General features: G+C 33.4%; 1 protein-coding gene across 1 annotated transcript in view; it reads left to right on the forward strand.

The window, feature by feature from the left end:
* Positions 1-15,439: 15,439 nt before the first annotated feature.
* LOC129227297 (solute carrier family 25 member 36-A-like) overlaps positions 15,440-19,515 on the forward strand; it is a 33,357-nt gene continuing 29,281 nt past the window's right edge. The window contains exons 1-2 of the mRNA XM_054861835.1: positions 15,440-15,571; positions 18,658-18,891. Of these exons, the coding sequence (XP_054717810.1) occupies positions 15,531-15,571; positions 18,658-18,891 (275 nt within the window). The 5' untranslated portion in view covers positions 15,440-15,530. The remainder of the gene's footprint in view (positions 15,572-18,657; positions 18,892-19,515) is intronic.

Here is a 19,515-nt window from a genome sequence, read left to right on the forward strand (position 1 = left end):
GCTAAAAGCGTTTTTGAATGGTGATAGTGCTTGACATTGTGGTTCAGATTAAAAGCAAATTTATAAATAAACAAATGAATAAAATAATAATCAAATCATAAAAGAATGGAGAATGTCCTTATAAACAAGGAAAAGTCCTAATGAAATATGGATTGGCAAAATCATATGCAGGAATGGTGCACCCACTTGTAAATGACACACACCAAAAAAAAATCTGGCTTTTGAAGTATTTTTTTTTATTTGTATATTTGAATAAATTTCTTTATTTTGTTCCGTTTTTGAAAATTATTTGTTCTGTTGTTTAATATTATTATTAAGATTAAGCTTTTAAAGAGGTTTGTTGACCTAACGAATTTGACAGTCAAGTAAATTTCTGCTGATTTTGACTTGGGAGTTGCGTTGCGGCTCCATATCGCAAGCTTTGGAATCGTCTCTACCAACGGAGCTAATAAAGTCGACGAATTGCAATATTTGTAATCAAGGTGCGGAAGGAGGAATTTTTACGTTTTAGCCTTTTGTTATGAGGAATTTTCAAGAAATGCAACGCTCTGCAATTTTTTCGGACATGAAACGATTTTGAGGTTATTTTTGTTTTAGCAAATTCAAATTACTATTTGTGTCTCGTGACAATTCGCTTGTTTAGTATGTCTATTAGTTCTCAGATGGCGCTGCTGAAAGCTAGTTGTAACAAAGAGCTTTAAAAGTAGTACCATCTAGGGAATGGCTGACGAACTATATGTTTAGTAATTTCTTTCTTTGGTTCTTTTGCTACTAGATATACTCTTGGGTATTGTAATATTAGTATCACTACTATTGTTATCATTTTTGACGTGCATTTTTTATGGTCTTCAAGCAAAGTGCAGTAAAGTATGGTAATTTTAATTATCTACCAGTTTTTTAAACTCCGCAGTAGGTTTAAATTTAAACAACCAATCAACATAGATTGCTGTTAATGAATTAAACAAATCTTCAAAAGCCTACATTTCACGCTTCAAAAAATTCCCCTCTGGGTCATTCCATGTCAAGTGATCCAAAATTTGGGAAATTTTTTCCCTCGCCATTTTGAATTTCTTTGAAATTTGGCTCATCGATTGTACCCTTCGAGGTAATCATAAGTCCAAATTTTTAGATTTTTATCTCTATTATTTTTTTAGTTATGACACTTCGATTTTTCGAAAAACCGTCTCTTTTTCATGGATGCTTGAACATAAAATGGACGATAACTCAGCACCAAATATAGATAAAAAGATTTGGTGAAAAGCATTTTAAAGTACATTAGTTGCTGTTTAATGGGATATGCAACATGACTAATTTCAAAACAAATTTAATTATAAAAAATGAATTTTAAATTTAAATTTCTCAGAAAAGGTAACATGAATTTTTTTTTTTAAAAAATTCTCAAAAATTTGTGTGTATTTTATCTTCATTTGTGCAAAGTTTCAAGTTGGGATCTCAATGGGATCATATTTTTATGAATTTTTAAATAAAATTTGACTTATGAAATAATGACATTTTTCAGATTCTAACTAGTTAAATATAGCGTTCTCTTACTGGGGATGACCTAGTAAGTAGTGATTGATCATGACTATGCTTGAAATGAGCTGACATGAATTTGTAGATTAGTATCCCCCCCCCTAAGCCACACAACCACTTTTTATCATTTTTTTTTTCAAAACTTTTCAAAATGTAAAAATAAATAAATAAATAAATAAATAACCAAAATTAATAGTAAACTTATTAAAAGTTGGTAAATGTTCTTCTTTAAAGCAAGACCCCCCCCCCCCCCCCAAACCACCACTTTTATTATTATTTACTTTTTTTTTCAAAACTATTTTCAAAATGTAAAAAATAAATAAATGAATAAAATAAAACAAAATGAATAGAAAACATATTAAAAGCTGGTAAATTTTCTTCTTTAAATCAAAACAAAGTACATTACCCCCCCCCCCCCCACACCAACGATTAACACTATATTAGTCATGCCTCACCTGATGCTTTTTTTTTTTTTTTTTTCAGACCAAGTGTTTCTTTTTCAATCCTTACTTCACAAAGTGTACTTGATTAATTCACTATCTGATAAGGAGTTATGATTCATTTCATCCCCTACCCCTGCACCAATTTTCAATTTTGGAGGCACGAAAGAAATAGTTTGTCCCAAGATCATAGCAAAATAGGAGTGTTTCCCCCGTGTTGTTCCATTCCTTTGACACTGAACTAAAAATAAATCTAAGCATCAGATCATATGTCTGTCCGCATAAAACTGTCTTTCTACAACATTTGGAGTGCAGCTGTTTTTTTTTCTTTTCTTTAAGGTTTTCTTTTTAATTTCAGTTGTAAAGGAGAGCAATGCAGCGAGATCTATTTATACATATATTTAAAGCAGTTATAGATTAAACAAATTTTGCTAGTTTGAGCATAACCTTCCATGTTGTTAAACTTCATTCCAGATTGTCCCCTCCCCTCTACCGTCCCACTTTCCGAAAGAAAAAAAAGCTGCAAATGAGTTTTTCTATTTGTCTGTTAAAGTTTTTCAGACTTTTAGTTTTTATGACACCCCCCCCCCCCCCCATTTATAAGCCTTAGTCACTACTGATGTTTAGCAGCGTGCGTCCCAGTTTATTATGATTATAACTCTTACATGCCAGCTTTTTTTTTTTTTTTTTTTTTGAATACAGTTTTGAAAAAAAAAAAAAGATGAAACGTGGTTGTGTGGCTTAGAGGGGGGGGGGGGTACTAATCTACAAATTCATGTCAGCTCACTTCAAGCATAGTCATGATCAATCACCACTTACTAGATCATCCCCAGTAAGAGAACGCCATATTTAACTAGTTAGAATCTGAAAAATGTCATTATTTCATAAGTCAAATTTTATTTAAAAATTCATAAAAATATGACCCCATTGAAATCCCAACTTGAAACTTTGCACAAATGAAGATAAAATACACACAAGTTTTTGAGAATTTTTTAAAAAAAATTCATTATACCTTTTCTGAGAAATTTAAATTTAAAATTTAAATTTCATTTTTTATAAATTAAATTTTTTTTGAAATTCGTCATGTTGCATATCCCATTAAACAGCAACTAATGTACTTTAAAATGCTTTTCACCAAATCTTTTTATCTATATTTGGTGCTGAGTTATCGTCCATTTTATGTTCAAGCATCCATGAAAAAAAGAGTGTTTTTCGAAAAATCAAAGTGTCATAAATAAAAAAATAATAGAGATAAAAATCTAAAAATTTGGACATTTGATTACCTCAAAGGGTACAATTAATGAGCCAAATTTCAAAGAAATACAAAAAGGTGAGGGAAAAAACTTTGGATCACTTGACACGGAATGACCCCTCTTGAAACAAGAAATCAAGGAATGCGTTACTTTAATACGACTGGAGCAAATAATAGGATTAAACTTAGGTTCGACTCATCTGGGGGAAGGTAGTAATACCGGTATACCGAAAAGTCGAAACTTCTAATTTTTTTTTAAATTAAATTCCTGCAACTCGTTCACATTGGAATTTCTAATTCATGTCGTTCTTGTCTAAATGATTGGTCGGACGAATCACGCGATCCCTTAATCTCGCTGAATATGGTAAAATTGTCCGGAAATGCATCCCTATTTTTACTTCCTTTTACAAAAAAGGAAGTATTGTATTCGCGAAAAAATTTTCACTCAAAAATCGCCCTTAATTTCCATTTTGCTCACCCCCAAATGAATGTTGAGTTTTTTTTTCGATTCGACCACATGCGGAAAAGTGCCTAAGAATGTATAGACACGCGAAATATCCATTTTGACCATCACCGAGGTAATTACAACGACTTTTCTCGTGACGTCTGTATGTATGTGCGTATGTGTGTATGTGCGTATGTGCGTATGTGCGTATGGTGCGTATGTATCTCGCATAACTCAAAAATGGTATGTCCTAGAAAGTTGAAATTTGGTACATAGACTCGTAGTGGGGTCTAGTTGTGCACCTCCCCTTTTGGTTGCTTTCGGATGTTCCTAAGGGGGTCTTTTGCACCTTTTTGGGGGGAAATCATTGTTAATATCAATGCAAACTTAAGTGGTGTTACAATTTGGCGGACACTTGGCGATATATCGCCAGTCTTTTGGTCGCCAAGTTTTGTCGCCAACTTGGCGGAAAATTTGGCGATTTTTTTTTATCTGGTTTTAATTTGGCCATCGTTTTTAATATTTAGAGATTAAACTATTGAATCACATTAAAATTGCCAATAATGGGAAAATGACATTAAAATGGAGTAAAAGGAAGTCATGTGAGGCACACATCAGCTCGTTTAATATTATTATTAGCCCGGGCCATAGGGCGATAACTTATTGAATAAGTTCAACATTCGTTCACATTTTAAACAAGTTAGGTATGAAAATTGAGATTTTAACGGGAAACATTTCTTTTCTCACGAAATTTAGTTATTTTGCCGGATTTGCTGAAAATGCGTTTTACTGAACCTTTTTTCAGTTATTTTTAAGACATAGCGACCAGTGACTTGTAAATTGCATTTACAAGTACTTGAAACAAGTTTGGATCCAAAGCGGTCTTGGAACCAAAATGAAGGATATGTCGGCCAGCACCTGCAGTATTTCTAGGAAGAGTTACTGGTTCATCGAGTTCGTCAAATTGACAGGCAATACAACTCTTCCCAGGGCCCGATTAATCTCTGAAATTAGGGGAAGCTTGACCTCAGTTTGGGGCCCCCACTTTTTGTTCGGGGAATATTTTCTAATCATTCTGTGCAAAGTGGTCCAGCAGAATTCAGATTTAAGTTTATTTCACCTTACCCGACTGAGAGAAATTTTGTTTATTACATATGTTGCCCTTGAATTGAATGTCATAAAAGTACATTGCAACAGAGTTGAATCAAATCCCATATTTGAAAATCTAACTTGTATCTACGTTTTAACAAATGTTTCTTCTCTTTCAATAACTTGATTCTTTCAAACATTTTTCTTTAGCAAGTTCAAAATGTTTGCAATCTCTTTTAAAAAAGGAGTCAAAAGCAGAAAATAGAATTGTTAAGCACAGTTTTACAGCAATATTTGGGTCCCCTAAAAATTCTGAGGGGAAGCTCAAGCTTCCCGAGCCTTTTGGTTAATCAGGCCTCGACTCTTCCTACAATTATTAAGTGTTTCCCAGTAATAAAAAAAATTCACTTCTATCATGCGTCTTTACGACGCACAAATATTCTGTTTAGAGCCTCAAGGATTTTAAAGGCTTAACTATCTCTCAAACTTGAACACAAGATACAAGAAGCTACGTTATTTCTTCAATGCAATTAAAACAAAATGTAAAATTCCGTCTATAATATCATTTCACCATCGAACTATCTAAGAATCCACAATAACCCCCCCCCCCCCCCAAAATGCAAAATTTCGATCTTCGGACACTTGATGTTTAAGAAAATATCACAATTTGTCGTTCAATAATTTAAAGAATTCGGATGCTTCGAAGGAGCGCAATTTTGAACGTATAGACACTATAACAATCATGGGCACCGGCAGGATCACGCGCAGGGGGACGGGGGGCTCACCCGCATGTAAATCTCCCAAAACAAAAAGCTGTTTTTTGAAATTTATTTTTTTACATACGTTTTCAGTTTCATCTTTATTTAATGTAATGTTCGTTTTATTTATTTATTTTTTTATTTTATTTTATTTATTTATTTTTTAATCACATTTTTGCAATTTGTCCTCTGCTTAAAATAAATTAAATGTTACCTATCTAATACAAATAACCATTAAAAATTATGTCATAAAACGTGTGAAATTAATATTACCTTTCAGATTAATTAAATTTTATTTTCAAAAGCTAGGGGTGAAAATGTACCTTTTTTGCAGTCTCTGCCGGTGCTTATGTACATGAAAGGGATAAAAATATTCTTTGCGTGTTTGTCATGTTTAATCCCCCCCCCTCGTTTAATAAGTTAAATTTTATTTTAAAAAGCTAGGGTATGAAAATACACCCCCTTGCGACCCCCCCCCCCCCCGCTGGAACTCTATAAGCATGGGATTAATATTTTTTCTTAATGTACATTGAAGTTTAAGTATTTTGCAATTTGTCCTCTTCTCAAATGAATTTAATTTCAGTCATTTAATATTAATGATTGTTTTAAAAATTTTAAAAACTCATTCTGAAAAAAAAATAATAATATTGTTTCAAAATTAATTTTACTTTTATTTTAAAAAAGTCAGTGGTTTAAAATTCAACCGTTGCAGCCCCTGTCGACACTCATGGACACAAAAGTGACATAAATTTTTTTCTTTCTTTATTTATTTGTTAAAAGTATTTTCTAATTCGTCTAAGTTTTTTTTTATTTAATTTCATTTTTAACGGTAAAGGGGGATGAAAATTCACCCTTTGCCCCCCCCCCCCTGCATAAGGGCGGACTGACCATGAAGGCATTTTATGACTAAATGACAAAAAGTGCCAAACAATTTTTTTCCCTTTAAAAATAAAAAATAAATGCATTTTCAAAATATTATTTAGTAGTACCGAGAATTTGTAATATTATGATTTTAAAGGTCGCCGAAAGTAGATTTGAAACATTTTTTAGTGAAGAAACGTATTCCAGTACATTATAGAAACTCATGTCAAGCCTCAATGGAAAAATGAATTTAAAAATAGGGAGAGCTTAAGATTTTGTAATGAAAATTCGTACTAGTAGTTTGATATGTTGGAAGATAGAAACTGAAAGTAAAACAAAGCTTTTTTAAAGGAATTAAAGAGGCACGATCTTTTAAATAAAATAACGGGGAAAGTGACGCAAGAAATCACTGAAAAAGAATCTCAATCCAAAATGCAGACAACTTTTTACTACAATAGAAAATAATTCTTTTTCAATCAAATAACAGCATTGGGGTAAAAAGAAAATCATTATAGAAAACTAAAACAGTCAAATGTTTTTGGAAAAGGAAAACTGGAGTGGTTATCCCAAAATTTTTATTTTAAATTAATTTAAAAAAGAATTAAGTAGACAAAGGATTAAGAAGACTGGGAGGGGGTCCATAAACCAAATCTCTTATTTTTATTTCGCCAAAGGAGTCTCATCGCTAACACCATTGAAGATTGTCTTAACTACGTTTTTGGAAGTTCAATTTCGGCAAACTTGGTTCGGGGTGTTTTATTATTATTATTATTATTATTTTATTTTTAAATATATCAGAGCAGAATTTTCCTCCCAATTCGCTCCTGGCCCGACCGGTGAATTTTATTAACATTTAACAAATATACCTTTTTCTTCAATGAAGCCAAAAACCACAGAATGTCAAAAAAAAAAAAAAAAAAAAAAACAAGAAACCAAGATCTCTATTGAAAACCTCAAGATCTTGGGGGAAAACGTGGGGAGAAGAGGTTTTGAGCACTCTCCTGGAAATTGTTTGAAAATGTAGTTCTAAAAAATGCTGCTTTAGATGATCGTTGGCGATTTTAAGGGGAAGAGAGAGACCCATCCCAGGATATTTTTCGAATTTTGTAGACTTAAAACTGCATTCTAGACTATTTTTGGTAAGGTTAAGGGCTAAAGAGATTCTGGGGTCTACTCTCAAAATTTTTTCGAAATTGACTCTTGAAATTGAGAATGTAGACAACCCATGATTCATAATAAATTTATAGAGGACCGGCAATTTTTAGAAATTGAATCTAAAAAAGCGTAGTTCTTGAAGACTTTCAATGATGTTAGCCCCCCCGCCCCCCTCCCTAAAATGCAATATAATTAAGTAATAACACATTTTGATACTTACATATTATTGCAACCAGACCTAATTAGACAATGTCTTGCGAATCTGCTTTATGGATTATTATATGTATAAGTATCAATAACATAAAAAAAGTGATATACGTGATAAAAATACGGAATAACATAAGATTTCGGAAATTTTTGCCTGGCAGCATAAAAATGTTTCAAGCATCTATTAAATAGCTTTAAGATATAATAATAGTGCAATTTGAATAAAGCTTGGAATGGTTTTGAAATTTGTGAAAGGGATTAAAATTGTGAGATTAAAAAAAATATTCACATTCAACTGTAATTGCGATATGAAATTACTTGAACATATGAAACGGTTAACTGCGGATTTAGTGCTCTGGGCTAGTGCTCCTTGTGCACATGACCGTATCTCGCCCTGGAAACATGTCTACCAAAGTACAAGGCTCTGATTCCTCATACAGTCTCTTACAAAGAGACAACGGCGCCGACGCCCAGGGCGAATACTTTCGTGCACCTCCCCCCCCCCCCCATACACACTTATACAAAAAATGAAGCTAGTTATTATCAACAACTAAGATATTTTCATATCTTAATTGCTGTTAATAACAAATTTTAATCATTACATAACTAAATATGTTACCTTTGTGTATCATAAAAAACAGGATTTAAATCTAACGTCACATTAGCTTTAATTCCTGTCTTTATGTGTTGGCATTTTTAAAAACTGTTTAAGAAATATACCTAATTAAAATGAAAAAATTAAAAAAAAAATGAATTGAAGCTCAGTTTACGGCGTCCCCCTCTCATATCTTGGCGCCCCGCTCGCCCCCCTCTTCGGAATGCCCTCTGTTTCCTTATGTTTAACATGACCTTGCCTTGACAGATGACAGAAAGAAGATATCGCGTCCAGCCGTCAAACTTCACACTCTAGTCCCGCGTTTTTTACTACGATTTTCGCCTGATGCTCTGAAGGGGACGGCAAAGTGGCCGAAATGCCTATTATCTACCTATCTTCCGCCTGTTTGTTCTTCGGTACTGGCCACAGCTAATAGCAAGAATAAAGCTGAAAGAACACTTTCTCGCTATCATTGAATTGTCTCGCACTAATAAATGTTCTCCTATGGGGGAGAGGGATTGGGGGGCAGCGTTTTAAGTCAACATTATTTTTTAGAGAGTCAAAATTTTAATTTGTCTTTACTTTTATTTATTTATTATTTATTTATTTTCCGATTTAGCAAGGTGAGGCCTCTGGTGAGGCTGAATTTGGCGCCCCCTTGAACGTGGCGCACGCGTGCGGTGCACGCCTTCACGCCCGCTTACAGCGGTTACATACATACAGGTGAAGCTAATAAAAGCGTGTTAATAAAAAATGGAAAATATTGTTCTAAAAAAGGAAGAAAAAATGCATCTAAAGTATCCTGAAGACAAATGTAACTATGAAAAAAGAGCTACAAAGCTATTCCACGTTTATGAAACATTTTTTTTTTTCAATTAAAGAAAACCATTAAAAAATTTATTCAAGATAAAAATATCGGGAAATTTTCAGTAAGTTACTGCCCCTATAGCCAGCTCAGTCATTCCAGCCGAGGACTGCAGTTTCGTGCTTATTAGCACTCATCAGCCCGGCATAGGAAGTAATTGTCCTGGAGGTCGAAAGCCTCTTAAGGAAGCCAAGAGTGCCAAACAAACTGGTAGCTAATATAGAACTAGTACTGACCTGACGAGTGACCGAACGGGAATTTGTTTTGCTTAAGAAAATGCTTTACTTATATATTTCAAGTAGCTATTAGCAGAAAGCTTGGCTATTGAAATAGGACGCAGATGATATTTCTTTGGTGCTTTCTCCATCTTCATACCCATCAAAAATGAGAATAGCTTACCCATATTTAAATCGATTATTTCAGAAAGGGCATAAGTCACATTTTTTTCAAAATTGAGTTAGCTGTGGTTTTACCATATTTTTATGTAGAGAAATCGACTAGTGTACCAGAGAAGTCAATTCTTGTTCAACAAAGCACTTTATTTAGGGGCACATTTTTTGTTAGAGCAGAAAGAACACCAAAGTCCCGTACTTTTTGTACTAATCGCGAATGAAGGAATGGTACTATGGAATATGAATCAAGATCATAGAAGAACTAGCTTTTTTAGCATAATGAAGTAAAAACAAATAACTCCTTTGATTTTGCATTATTACGGTACTGGTAGATGCGTCAGTTAGGAGGGTTTGTGGGGAGGGGGCGATTCGAAATCACGACCTGGGTAGAGACAAGGCAGAAAAGTATCCGAATGAAAAATTCGCTAATTTCTCAGGGGTTTTATTAACATCACTCTAGGAACTGCGAAAAAACTGTATGCTTTCAGTTAGATATACGCCGGTCAAAATAAGAGCAACATTGCAGGACTTTTTCTAGAAATAACACTAAAGAAATTTCACAAGATTGCTGATGACTTTCCTCTGATAGGACATTCGTTTGTCCTTTGCGACCAGGATTTTAGGACAGTAAAACGAATGTTAATCAGATATGACAGATTATAACCATGTGAAATCCAATCCTTTTTAGTGAAATTCTACTGTTGTTTTGCTCATTGCTCTCATCAAGACTTGATCTATTGTTGAGTCACTTCAGGTTCTGGACCACCAAAATTTATCATTGCGTTGGATTGTTGGGTAGCTTGATTTAATACATTTATAAAAAAAAATTATCGCATAATGTACTCAAAAGTTTCTCAAGTATATGTCCGCACATTTAGCATAATTCACATAACAATCTGCGTAAAAGAGAAGTAGCTTGGTGTTAGCGAACAAGAACTCCCACCGACGTAGAGGGTGAAGAATTGCAGCATTTCCTGTCTTACTATTGGCGATTTCGGTCTATCCCCCCCATGCGGGGATGGCAAAAGATTGGAAAAATTGGAGTAAATTAATTAAGAAAGACAAAGGAAACTCAGTCAATTAGGACTTTTTGGGGGACTTCACATTCATTTAGTTTTTGATATTATTCCAGCACTCTAAACAGTTAAATGACTCCAGTTACAACTAAATTGTTTTCCGAGTTCACTTAGATCATTTTAGGATGAGCCTTCTGACATTTCTATATCATTGTACTTGTGCGGCATTTTTACTTTTTTCGAAAAGTTAAAAATAAATGGCATTTGTCCGTGAACTTCACTGCAATTTTTGATTTTAGAATGCAAATTACAGGATCCTTCTCCCCCCCCCCCCAAAAAAAAGCGATGACCCATCCCTCAAGCGTTACGGAGTAACCTTCCAGAATGAAAGCCAAAGTAAATTAATTAAAAAGTTAAATTTTAAAGAAAGAAATACCCCTTCAGAAAAATTTCTTAAAAATTCCAGTGGCACAATCAGCACCATGGGACCACCCCCCTCGTCTGGGCACCCGGTTCATTAGCATTTTTGTTTATTAGAGTATATTATTTTACTATAATAGAGAGTGGTTTTCTACGATTTTTGAGTAATTTTTTTTTTAAGTAATAGAAATTTTTATTAAAAAAAGAGAATTTTTTTCGTCCTCGCTCCCTTTCTTCCAAACCCAACGCACGAAATGCAAGAACATTTTACCCCTTTTTGTTGAAAGGTTAAGAAGTAATTTGAAACAGATTCAAAAAAAATTTTTTTTTGATGTTTGGGTTTTGCGTTTTTCCGCTTAGTTTTACTGTACTATTGAGGGGGGGGGGGGGGGAGTGCTAACAGAGACAGCTTCTTCTTTACATGAAAGGTTGTTTAATCAATATAGTATAAGGAAATCTGTTCAAAATAAACAACATTACAGGCACAAGAGCAGCCTTTTTTTTAAAACTGTACATTAATGTTGAATAGTTTTAACTTTGAGGAAAAAAAGCACAGACCACCTCTCTCGTTTTTTCCGAGTGAGTCAATAATTTTGCACTTTCATAACATAATCTGTGGATAAGGTGCAGGAAATTACAGTAGTCTCGGTAAACAGGAGGAAGCAAGATTATGCATTTAAAAAAATAGGAACAAATAGGAAAAAAAAGGAATTTTTTTCAAAATTAAAAAAAAAAGTAGAAACTAAGAAAAATTAGGAGGTCTGCGGACCCTACACCTGTATTTTCCGAAAATTACTTTAATTGTTAAAAAGAAGCATTTGTAATAATTTGCACTTGAACTGAGAGAAATGCAGGTAAAGTTAGAAAATAGAAGTTGATGACTGAATTGGAAAACATTGGTTCTCTCTCTGATTGAAAGTTTGTTAACATTTGCTTTTGAACAAACAAACAAACAAAAAAAAAAAAAAAACCTTCAGTTAAGCGGTGCCTAACCTACTGCCGGCGACACCGATCCAAGACGCTCATTGTTATGTTCTATGTTATAAGTTTTAAAATATTTTCTGGAACCTTCTAAAACAACAGATATTCTTTACTCGTTTTTTTTTTTTTTTTGTTTGTTTTTTTTTTTCTGTTTGCTCTGCATATTAAAAGTCAAAATTATTTGACTTCAAATTTGCAACAAACATTCGAATTTTGTTTCTAAAAAACGGATGGAAACTTTGTAGCATTTTATCATGTTATCCACAAAAAAGATTTAAACACATTTTCGTTTTATATGCGTTCTGGCTCGCGAGAGTTCATCTTAGCAGTTAAGGCTCTCAGGTAAAAAAAAGAGGTTGGGCACCACTGCTTTAGTTTAATTGAAATAAAAGGATATCACTATCATTCAGTTCAGGTTTTGAAAATAGTAGTAATTTGGATTTGGAGAATGTTTTAGTAAATTTACATCCATACTTAGGATTTTGTATTTACTTTCCAACAAATGTTCTGTGTAAACTCAAGTTCTTCCTTTTACAGTTATACTTTTTTTTTTTTCAAGCTCATTATCATTAGGCTTGCCAGACGTCCCGGTTTTCAGACAAAATCCCGGTGTCCTGGCCGGTTTTTTTCACGTCCCGAAAAAATATAACTTTGATTACAAATGAACAAAAAGGTCTAAAAATACTTAACTGTGGAGAAATATTTAGGGGATAGTTACTTTATCATTTGTAACATTAACTTGTAAAATTAATACCGGATTAGCGTGTGAGGATTTAAAAAAATAAAAAATAATAAAAAAAAAGGTTGTCAAAACGAAGTCCTATAAAATAAAAAGTATATCTAAATATTGTTCAGTTTTTTATTTCTCATTCGGAAGTGTTTTTTCTGACTAAAATAAATTGTAAATATTCACATCTAAGTGAAGTGTTCATATTTTATCTGTTTTTGTCATTTTTTCTTACTTTTGTTTTTAGTTCATAATTAGCAACCATTTATTCATGGCATCTTTACTAATAATAAAGCTGAAAGTCTCTCTGTCTGTCAGGATCTCTGTGACTCTCATAGCGCCAAGACCGTTCGGCCGATTTTCATGAAATTTGGCAAAGTTAGCTTGTAGCATGGGGGTGTGCACCTCGAAGCGATTTTTCGAAAATTCAATGTGGTTCTTTTTCTATTCCAATTTTAAGAACAAAAATATCATAAGATGGACGAGTAAATTACGAAATTGTGGAACCGTAACATGGGCACAAGCCAATTTGCAAGATACGAAATTATTATAACGTGGAACCGTAACATGGGTACAAGCCAATTGGCGAGAAAATTCACCATGCATTATTTGTAAATAAACAGGCGAACCAAAAGATCTTTTAATTTTTCTATTACGGGCAAAGCCGTGCGGGTACCACTAGTTGAGAATAAACTGCTCTATAAAACATTCCAAAAATCAGGGTTGTGTAACTTTATGAATACGGGGGGAGGGGGGGGGGTAGAATTCTGGCATCCCGATTGAACACTTCAGAAATCTGGCAAGCCTAATTATCATACATAAAGGAGCATTAAGGTTCAAAGTTGCCCTGGGCTGTTGGAGCACCACTCGCGCTAAAAAGCTATCAAATCACATTTGATTTCAACAATAAATAATTGAAAGTCATCAATTAAATTTTAATGCAATTAAAAAAAATTTTTTTTTTTGCTACTATTTTCAATAAAGTTAATGACTTATCGCTCTCAGCCTGATCTACTTTTTTTCCGAGCCAGGACAAATCTTGAAACTGCCGCCCCTACCTATCGTTTTTCAAGTCTTTATATCGAGTTTCAACGAAAATAACAGAAATGGGTGCATTTGCCGCCAACCAGAATTTGCCACACGTGCAAGGTGCCCCGACTTGCTCCCCGTCAGCTTATATGTAAATACACACTGGTTATATAACATTCCAAGCAAAAATAAAAAGTGAAGTCTAATTTTTACGAATAAACTCGCTAGTTTGAATTAGTTATTGTGAAAAATTACAAATATACGAAAAACAATAAACGCTATCAATGCCTCCTTTGCCGCAAACAAAAAAAGTTTTTAACTGATAACAAGCAAAGATTTCATTGTGTAGAAAAGAAATTTTCAGCCGTTTGCTCCCCCAAAAAGTGGGGGAGGGGCTTAATTTGTCGAATTTCAGTCAATGATAAAATAAAAGCCAACACACTTTAATCTAAAAATTATTTCTAATTTATTATATTTAAAAAAAATGTCTTAATGCTGCAGTGTCTCAAAATTTGCCGGATAAGGAACTTTTGGGGAGGTCAAATGCGCTCTCATCGGGGTGACCTTGTTCGTTCCATTCGGAGAGAACGCTTTCGTTTTCTAGGAGGGTTTGTTTAGGCGAGTTTGAATGAAAATTGAAAGAAGTTTTTTTTCCTGAAAATATTTATTTCAGAACAAATAACGCTTTTGTTGTGAATAGTTTTATAAATGTTTGTATAAATGCCGATATATCGGCAATAACTAATCGCACACTGATATTATTTTTCTAATTTCACTAAAACACAAGCACAAAGCAAACTTAAAAGTGTTTCAGAAAAACGAAAGCAGATATTTACAGGGTAATAACCTGAAGAAATGCTGAAAACAGGGACATTAATGAAGGTCATAGGAAATAAACAAATTTTCCTATCTTAAAATGAGAAAAAAGGAAGAAAATCGTCTATCCTAGTCGGCAAATCGGCCAGGTGAAGGAGATAGCATACGTGACAAGATCCACACAGAACACAGACGCTCCTTGCATGCATGCATGCTTCAAAGAGAAAATTTCTAAACAACGTTAGGCGGGATGTTGGTCATGTGGCTTCGGGCATCCAATCAAGACCACTTGTTCACGTGCTGGCATCATGATCGTTTCTTGCGGACTTGTGCGTCGTAGGAGTTGCCAGAATTGGCGAATTTATCAATGAACTCGTAATTCTGAATTGCGCAATAAGCAATGTCGTTTAAAAAAACTTAATTAAATGTTGATATTAATGCATGGAAAGCGCAACATGATGAATTCTGTTGATGTTATTCCAACAGGATGTATTCCAACTCTGAAAACTTCAAATAAAAACTTCTTTGTCGTTAAAAACGGGGGAAAAAATATCCACCAAACATTTACTTGATAACTATTTTTAAAAAGGCCAATTCAAATGGTGAGATTTATTGTGTGCAGAAATTTACAAAAAATCAATAAATTCATTTCCAACTGTTTGAAAAAAAAAATTAACAACTATATTTTTGTACTTGAATTAACCCGCTTACTGATGTCTCCGCATTGAATTTAAAAGCCCATCTTGAAAACATTGGCGAAAAAGTTTCGCTTTACTTGGCGACGTCGAAGTTTTATTCGTGGCAACCATAATTTAATGTGTGCAATGTTTCTCCGACATAGTAAGCGCGTAATTTTACTAGTTTATCGTTGGATTTCGAACTTTTGTGATCGAGTACAGTGATTGAAATTTGGTGAAAGTTTGAATATCGTATTTTAAATGTAGATGGCATGTCGCAGTATCACACTATAGTACATCTCGTAGCTGGAGGGTGAGCAATTACAATGATTCACATGAACTATGTTCGGTGTATATGATTCAAATTCTTGTCGAAACATGCCGCGTTGGATTTTTACGTATTCCTCAATTTTCTCTATTAACTTGTGTTATGCTTCTTGACTAGTATCTTCAAAATCTCAGTTGACATAACGATAAACATTACTTTCTTTTGATGAATATTAGTAAACAAGGCTGCATTTTCAACGTTATTGTTTTTAATCATGTTCGTATACACGCCTATATGTGAATGGATCTCATTAGTTTTTGTCGGTTATTAAAATTCCGGTACACGCTTCTTTTTCGACACGGGGATGTGAGATGTTTTTGATGCTTTTAACGTTCTTTTGTTTGTTTACACTGGTTGTGTAATTCAGTGCCTTCGTACGGTTTATTTTTTAACCGATGATCATCAAAATTTTTGTTTAATAATAAATTGTAGCTGCTTATCAAAATAATATATTCAACTAAAGGACCCACATAGTTTCCTAACTCCCTAGTGCATTAATTTCAGTTGGCAATTCCAATTATATTATATATATATATATATATATATATATCATGTGTTTAAAATCCTCTTTTACTTTTTAAAGCTAACTAGCACTATTAATACGGATGATTAAGCTGGATAAAAAAATAAATGTTTCCCATTCATTGCTCTCAATCCGTTATCCAATTTTCTTTAAACTTACAGCAATGGTTATGCTCTAAGAAATTAATTTTATTTATGTTTGTCAGATCAAAAGTTGAACCATGCCTCAATTTCTGTAGGGACAAATGGGGCACTTGTCCACATTGAATTTAAAAGCTCATCTAAGAAATGAACAAGTGGGGCACTTGTCCAGGGTCTTCACTGGTTTGGGGGTCCCCATATATTTAGCCCAAACAAGTTTGTGTGCTGTGTTTGTTTACTATTCTGCAGTGTGGTATGAAAAATGAAATTGTGCAACATCATATTTTGTCAATATTTGGTGTTGAAGCTCAAAATTTTCCGTTTTTGCATATTTCTTATGATCACTGTCATGCTCTTTAAGTATTTCATCACCATATATGTCTGTGAATACAATTGTATAATTAAAATTGGAAATGTTGGAGAACAGGGGGGGGGTCAATGTTTTCTTTGCCCGTGGCACCCCTAAGTTGAAATCGAGACCTGGGTTGAATTTTCAATGTGTATAACTATCATTGACTTTTTTGCAGGGATGTCAATGATTTGAATCATTTTTTAAATCCTTAATATTTCTAAGTTTCACTTGGTTTTGTCTTTAATCTTTTTCTTCTTAAAAGAAGCATTATTTTTCCTTTATAATTTTCATTTGATTTTTGTCTCATACCTACTCAATTTGTTTATTTCCTCCCAGTTTTCTCTAGATTTATTGTGTACTGCTGTATTATCTATACATGGTTAGCATAAAAGAAAATCCCTGTCTTAATAATTTTAGTTCATAAATTATTATACTTAGCACTGTAAATGATACATAAAATTTAAGATGAACATTCCAAGTTTCTTTTCAGTCACAAATGTTTGATATGTGAGCATTTTGTAACACAACACACAGGGGCGTGCACATAAACTTTGGGGCTAGTCACAAATGACTTTTATGGGGTCATGACTTCTAATTGTTTTTGTCCACCCCTATGCAATGTGCATCGAGTACATGAAGTGTTAAAAATAAAAATTTAAAGTTAAATGTCAAAATGACACCTAGAGTAAGTTCACTCTTATAAATTTATTCTGCACATTAGGGCTCGTTGATGTAGAAATTTCTACATCCTAATGCATCGCTCACCTTACATCGCTATGTAGCATGCATCACAATGTAGCGATTCATCTCGATTTTTTTAAAACTTAAACTTGTTTGTTAAAATTTTACAAAATATTTACAAGGTATGAAAATGGCATGCCATGGTAGATACGAATTGATAGATTCCAGTACCAGAAAAAAAATTTTGTATAATAAAGCATGCTAAAATCGCAAGTTAGTGAAAAATATTGAAGCCAAGTTTTGAGATTACCTGTTTTTTCAATGCAAAAAGTTGTGAGTAAATACATGCAAAGTCATGCATTCCACTCAAAAGTTTACATATTGCATTAAAAAAGGGTTCCTTGTAACCAGAAGAGGGGGAGGAGGGTTCCACACCGGATGGCAATTTTGCATGAAATGGATTCACAGTTTATATTTGTCTTCCAAACTTCTGTTACGCTACAAAAATAGGAATCTGTTGTTTCTGAAAATTGTATAAATTTCATATTTACATAATGTATGTTCTAAAATGGGGTGGAGGGGGTTTTGTGATACTACGAGTTATCAACCCGTGTGACGCCTGTGCTAGGAACTTCACAGTATGTAACACCAAAATATATAACTGCATTTTTTGTTGCTATTTTGCTCTTAAAATTTTCATTTTTTTCTGGCAAGGGACTCTTTGATAAACTTAACCTAATATCTTTTGTGAATGACTAATAACAACATGTGATTTTCTTACATATTTTGTTAGAAATGAAGATCTAACTCTTTTCACCTTTATTGTTAAGCCAGATTGGATTGACACACTGCTAATTTAACATTAATGTGGAAAAATTAGAGATCAAAATGGCAGTAACCCTGGAAAGGTGTCTGTACATCAGAGTAAGCGGTATCGAGGCATTGGTTTAGTTTAGAGAGAAACTCTAAACCAGTTTAACAATGAGGGATTCACACCACTTTTTTGGCGATGCATTGCCCAGCCCTACTGCACGTCATGCATGCAATTGCTGGTTTCAATCATGATAAGTCAGGGAAAGAAAAGCTTTGGTTCAATCCAAAACTTTAGAACTGAGGCGAATATAGTAACCTAGTTTTCTTAATCTATGCATCAAATTAATTTTTTTTGTCTCAAAATGCGACTAAGGACCACTTATTTCTGACACTGAGCCTTTGCCCCCCTAAAATTACGGGCCTGTGTTTTTCAAGTAGTTGATCAAAGAGTTGTCTTTTCTTTGTGGGGAGATCTCTCATTAAACATTTAATACCTATATACTTTTATTGTTTTTGGTGATTGAAATTTTTTTAATGACATTAAAAATATATCATATTTCAGCCTTGGTGGCACAGCTGGTGCTATAGCCACTTGTCCTTTGGAAGTTGTAAAAACCCGACTTCAATCATCTGTAGCTAGTTTTGGTCCTTTTAATTCGGTTTCAGCCGCTCCAAGATCAGTCACTCTACCAAGGTTTGAATTCTGCAATTGTAGCTCCTATGAAAGATTTTCCCCTGTGATAACAGATGTTCCTCTTCGGCCACACCAGTCATTTGGCATTTGGAGGTGTTTAAAGTATGTTCAGTTTCCATTGTTAGTTGTTTTTTCATTTTGCAATTTTTTACGTTCTAGAGTGTGAAGTATATTATACATTTTCAAGTTGTTATTAGCCAGATAAAATTTGCATTATTGTATTATTATCTCTGTGCTAGATTAGGCTATGATTTTGCTGAGGCAGTAATCATTAAATATTTTCTGTAAATAAATTGTCGATTGTTGAAAATGTATTTAAAATTTCAAATATAATTTGTTTGGAACTAGTTATTAAACATTATTGTTGCTAGAGGATTGAAATGTTTAAGGTCAGTTTTATGCACAAAAATAATTAAACATTAATTGTCTTTAGTGAAAATCAAAATTAAAACTTTGTAATTTTGAAAATTTATATTATTTGATATAAATTTTATGTAATTCTAAAACTTTCTGTTTTTGTCTTGATGGTTAATATTCCTTATGTTTGTTTTTATTTATATATACTAAAGGTTCATCTGATGTTCTTCCAGTTTTTAAAAGTTTAATCCTTTAAACTAGAAATTTTTTGCATAGTTCTCACTTCGAGCAATCAAAGTTCCATTTTGGGTTTTATTGATTACTAGCTGCATTGCCCGGCTTTGCACGGCCCACCTCGAAAATAAAAAT

This window comes from Uloborus diversus, chromosome 8 (assembly GCF_026930045.1).
Source record: "Uloborus diversus isolate 005 chromosome 8, Udiv.v.3.1, whole genome shotgun sequence".
NCBI lineage: Eukaryota > Metazoa > Arthropoda > Arachnida > Araneae > Uloboridae > Uloborus > Uloborus diversus.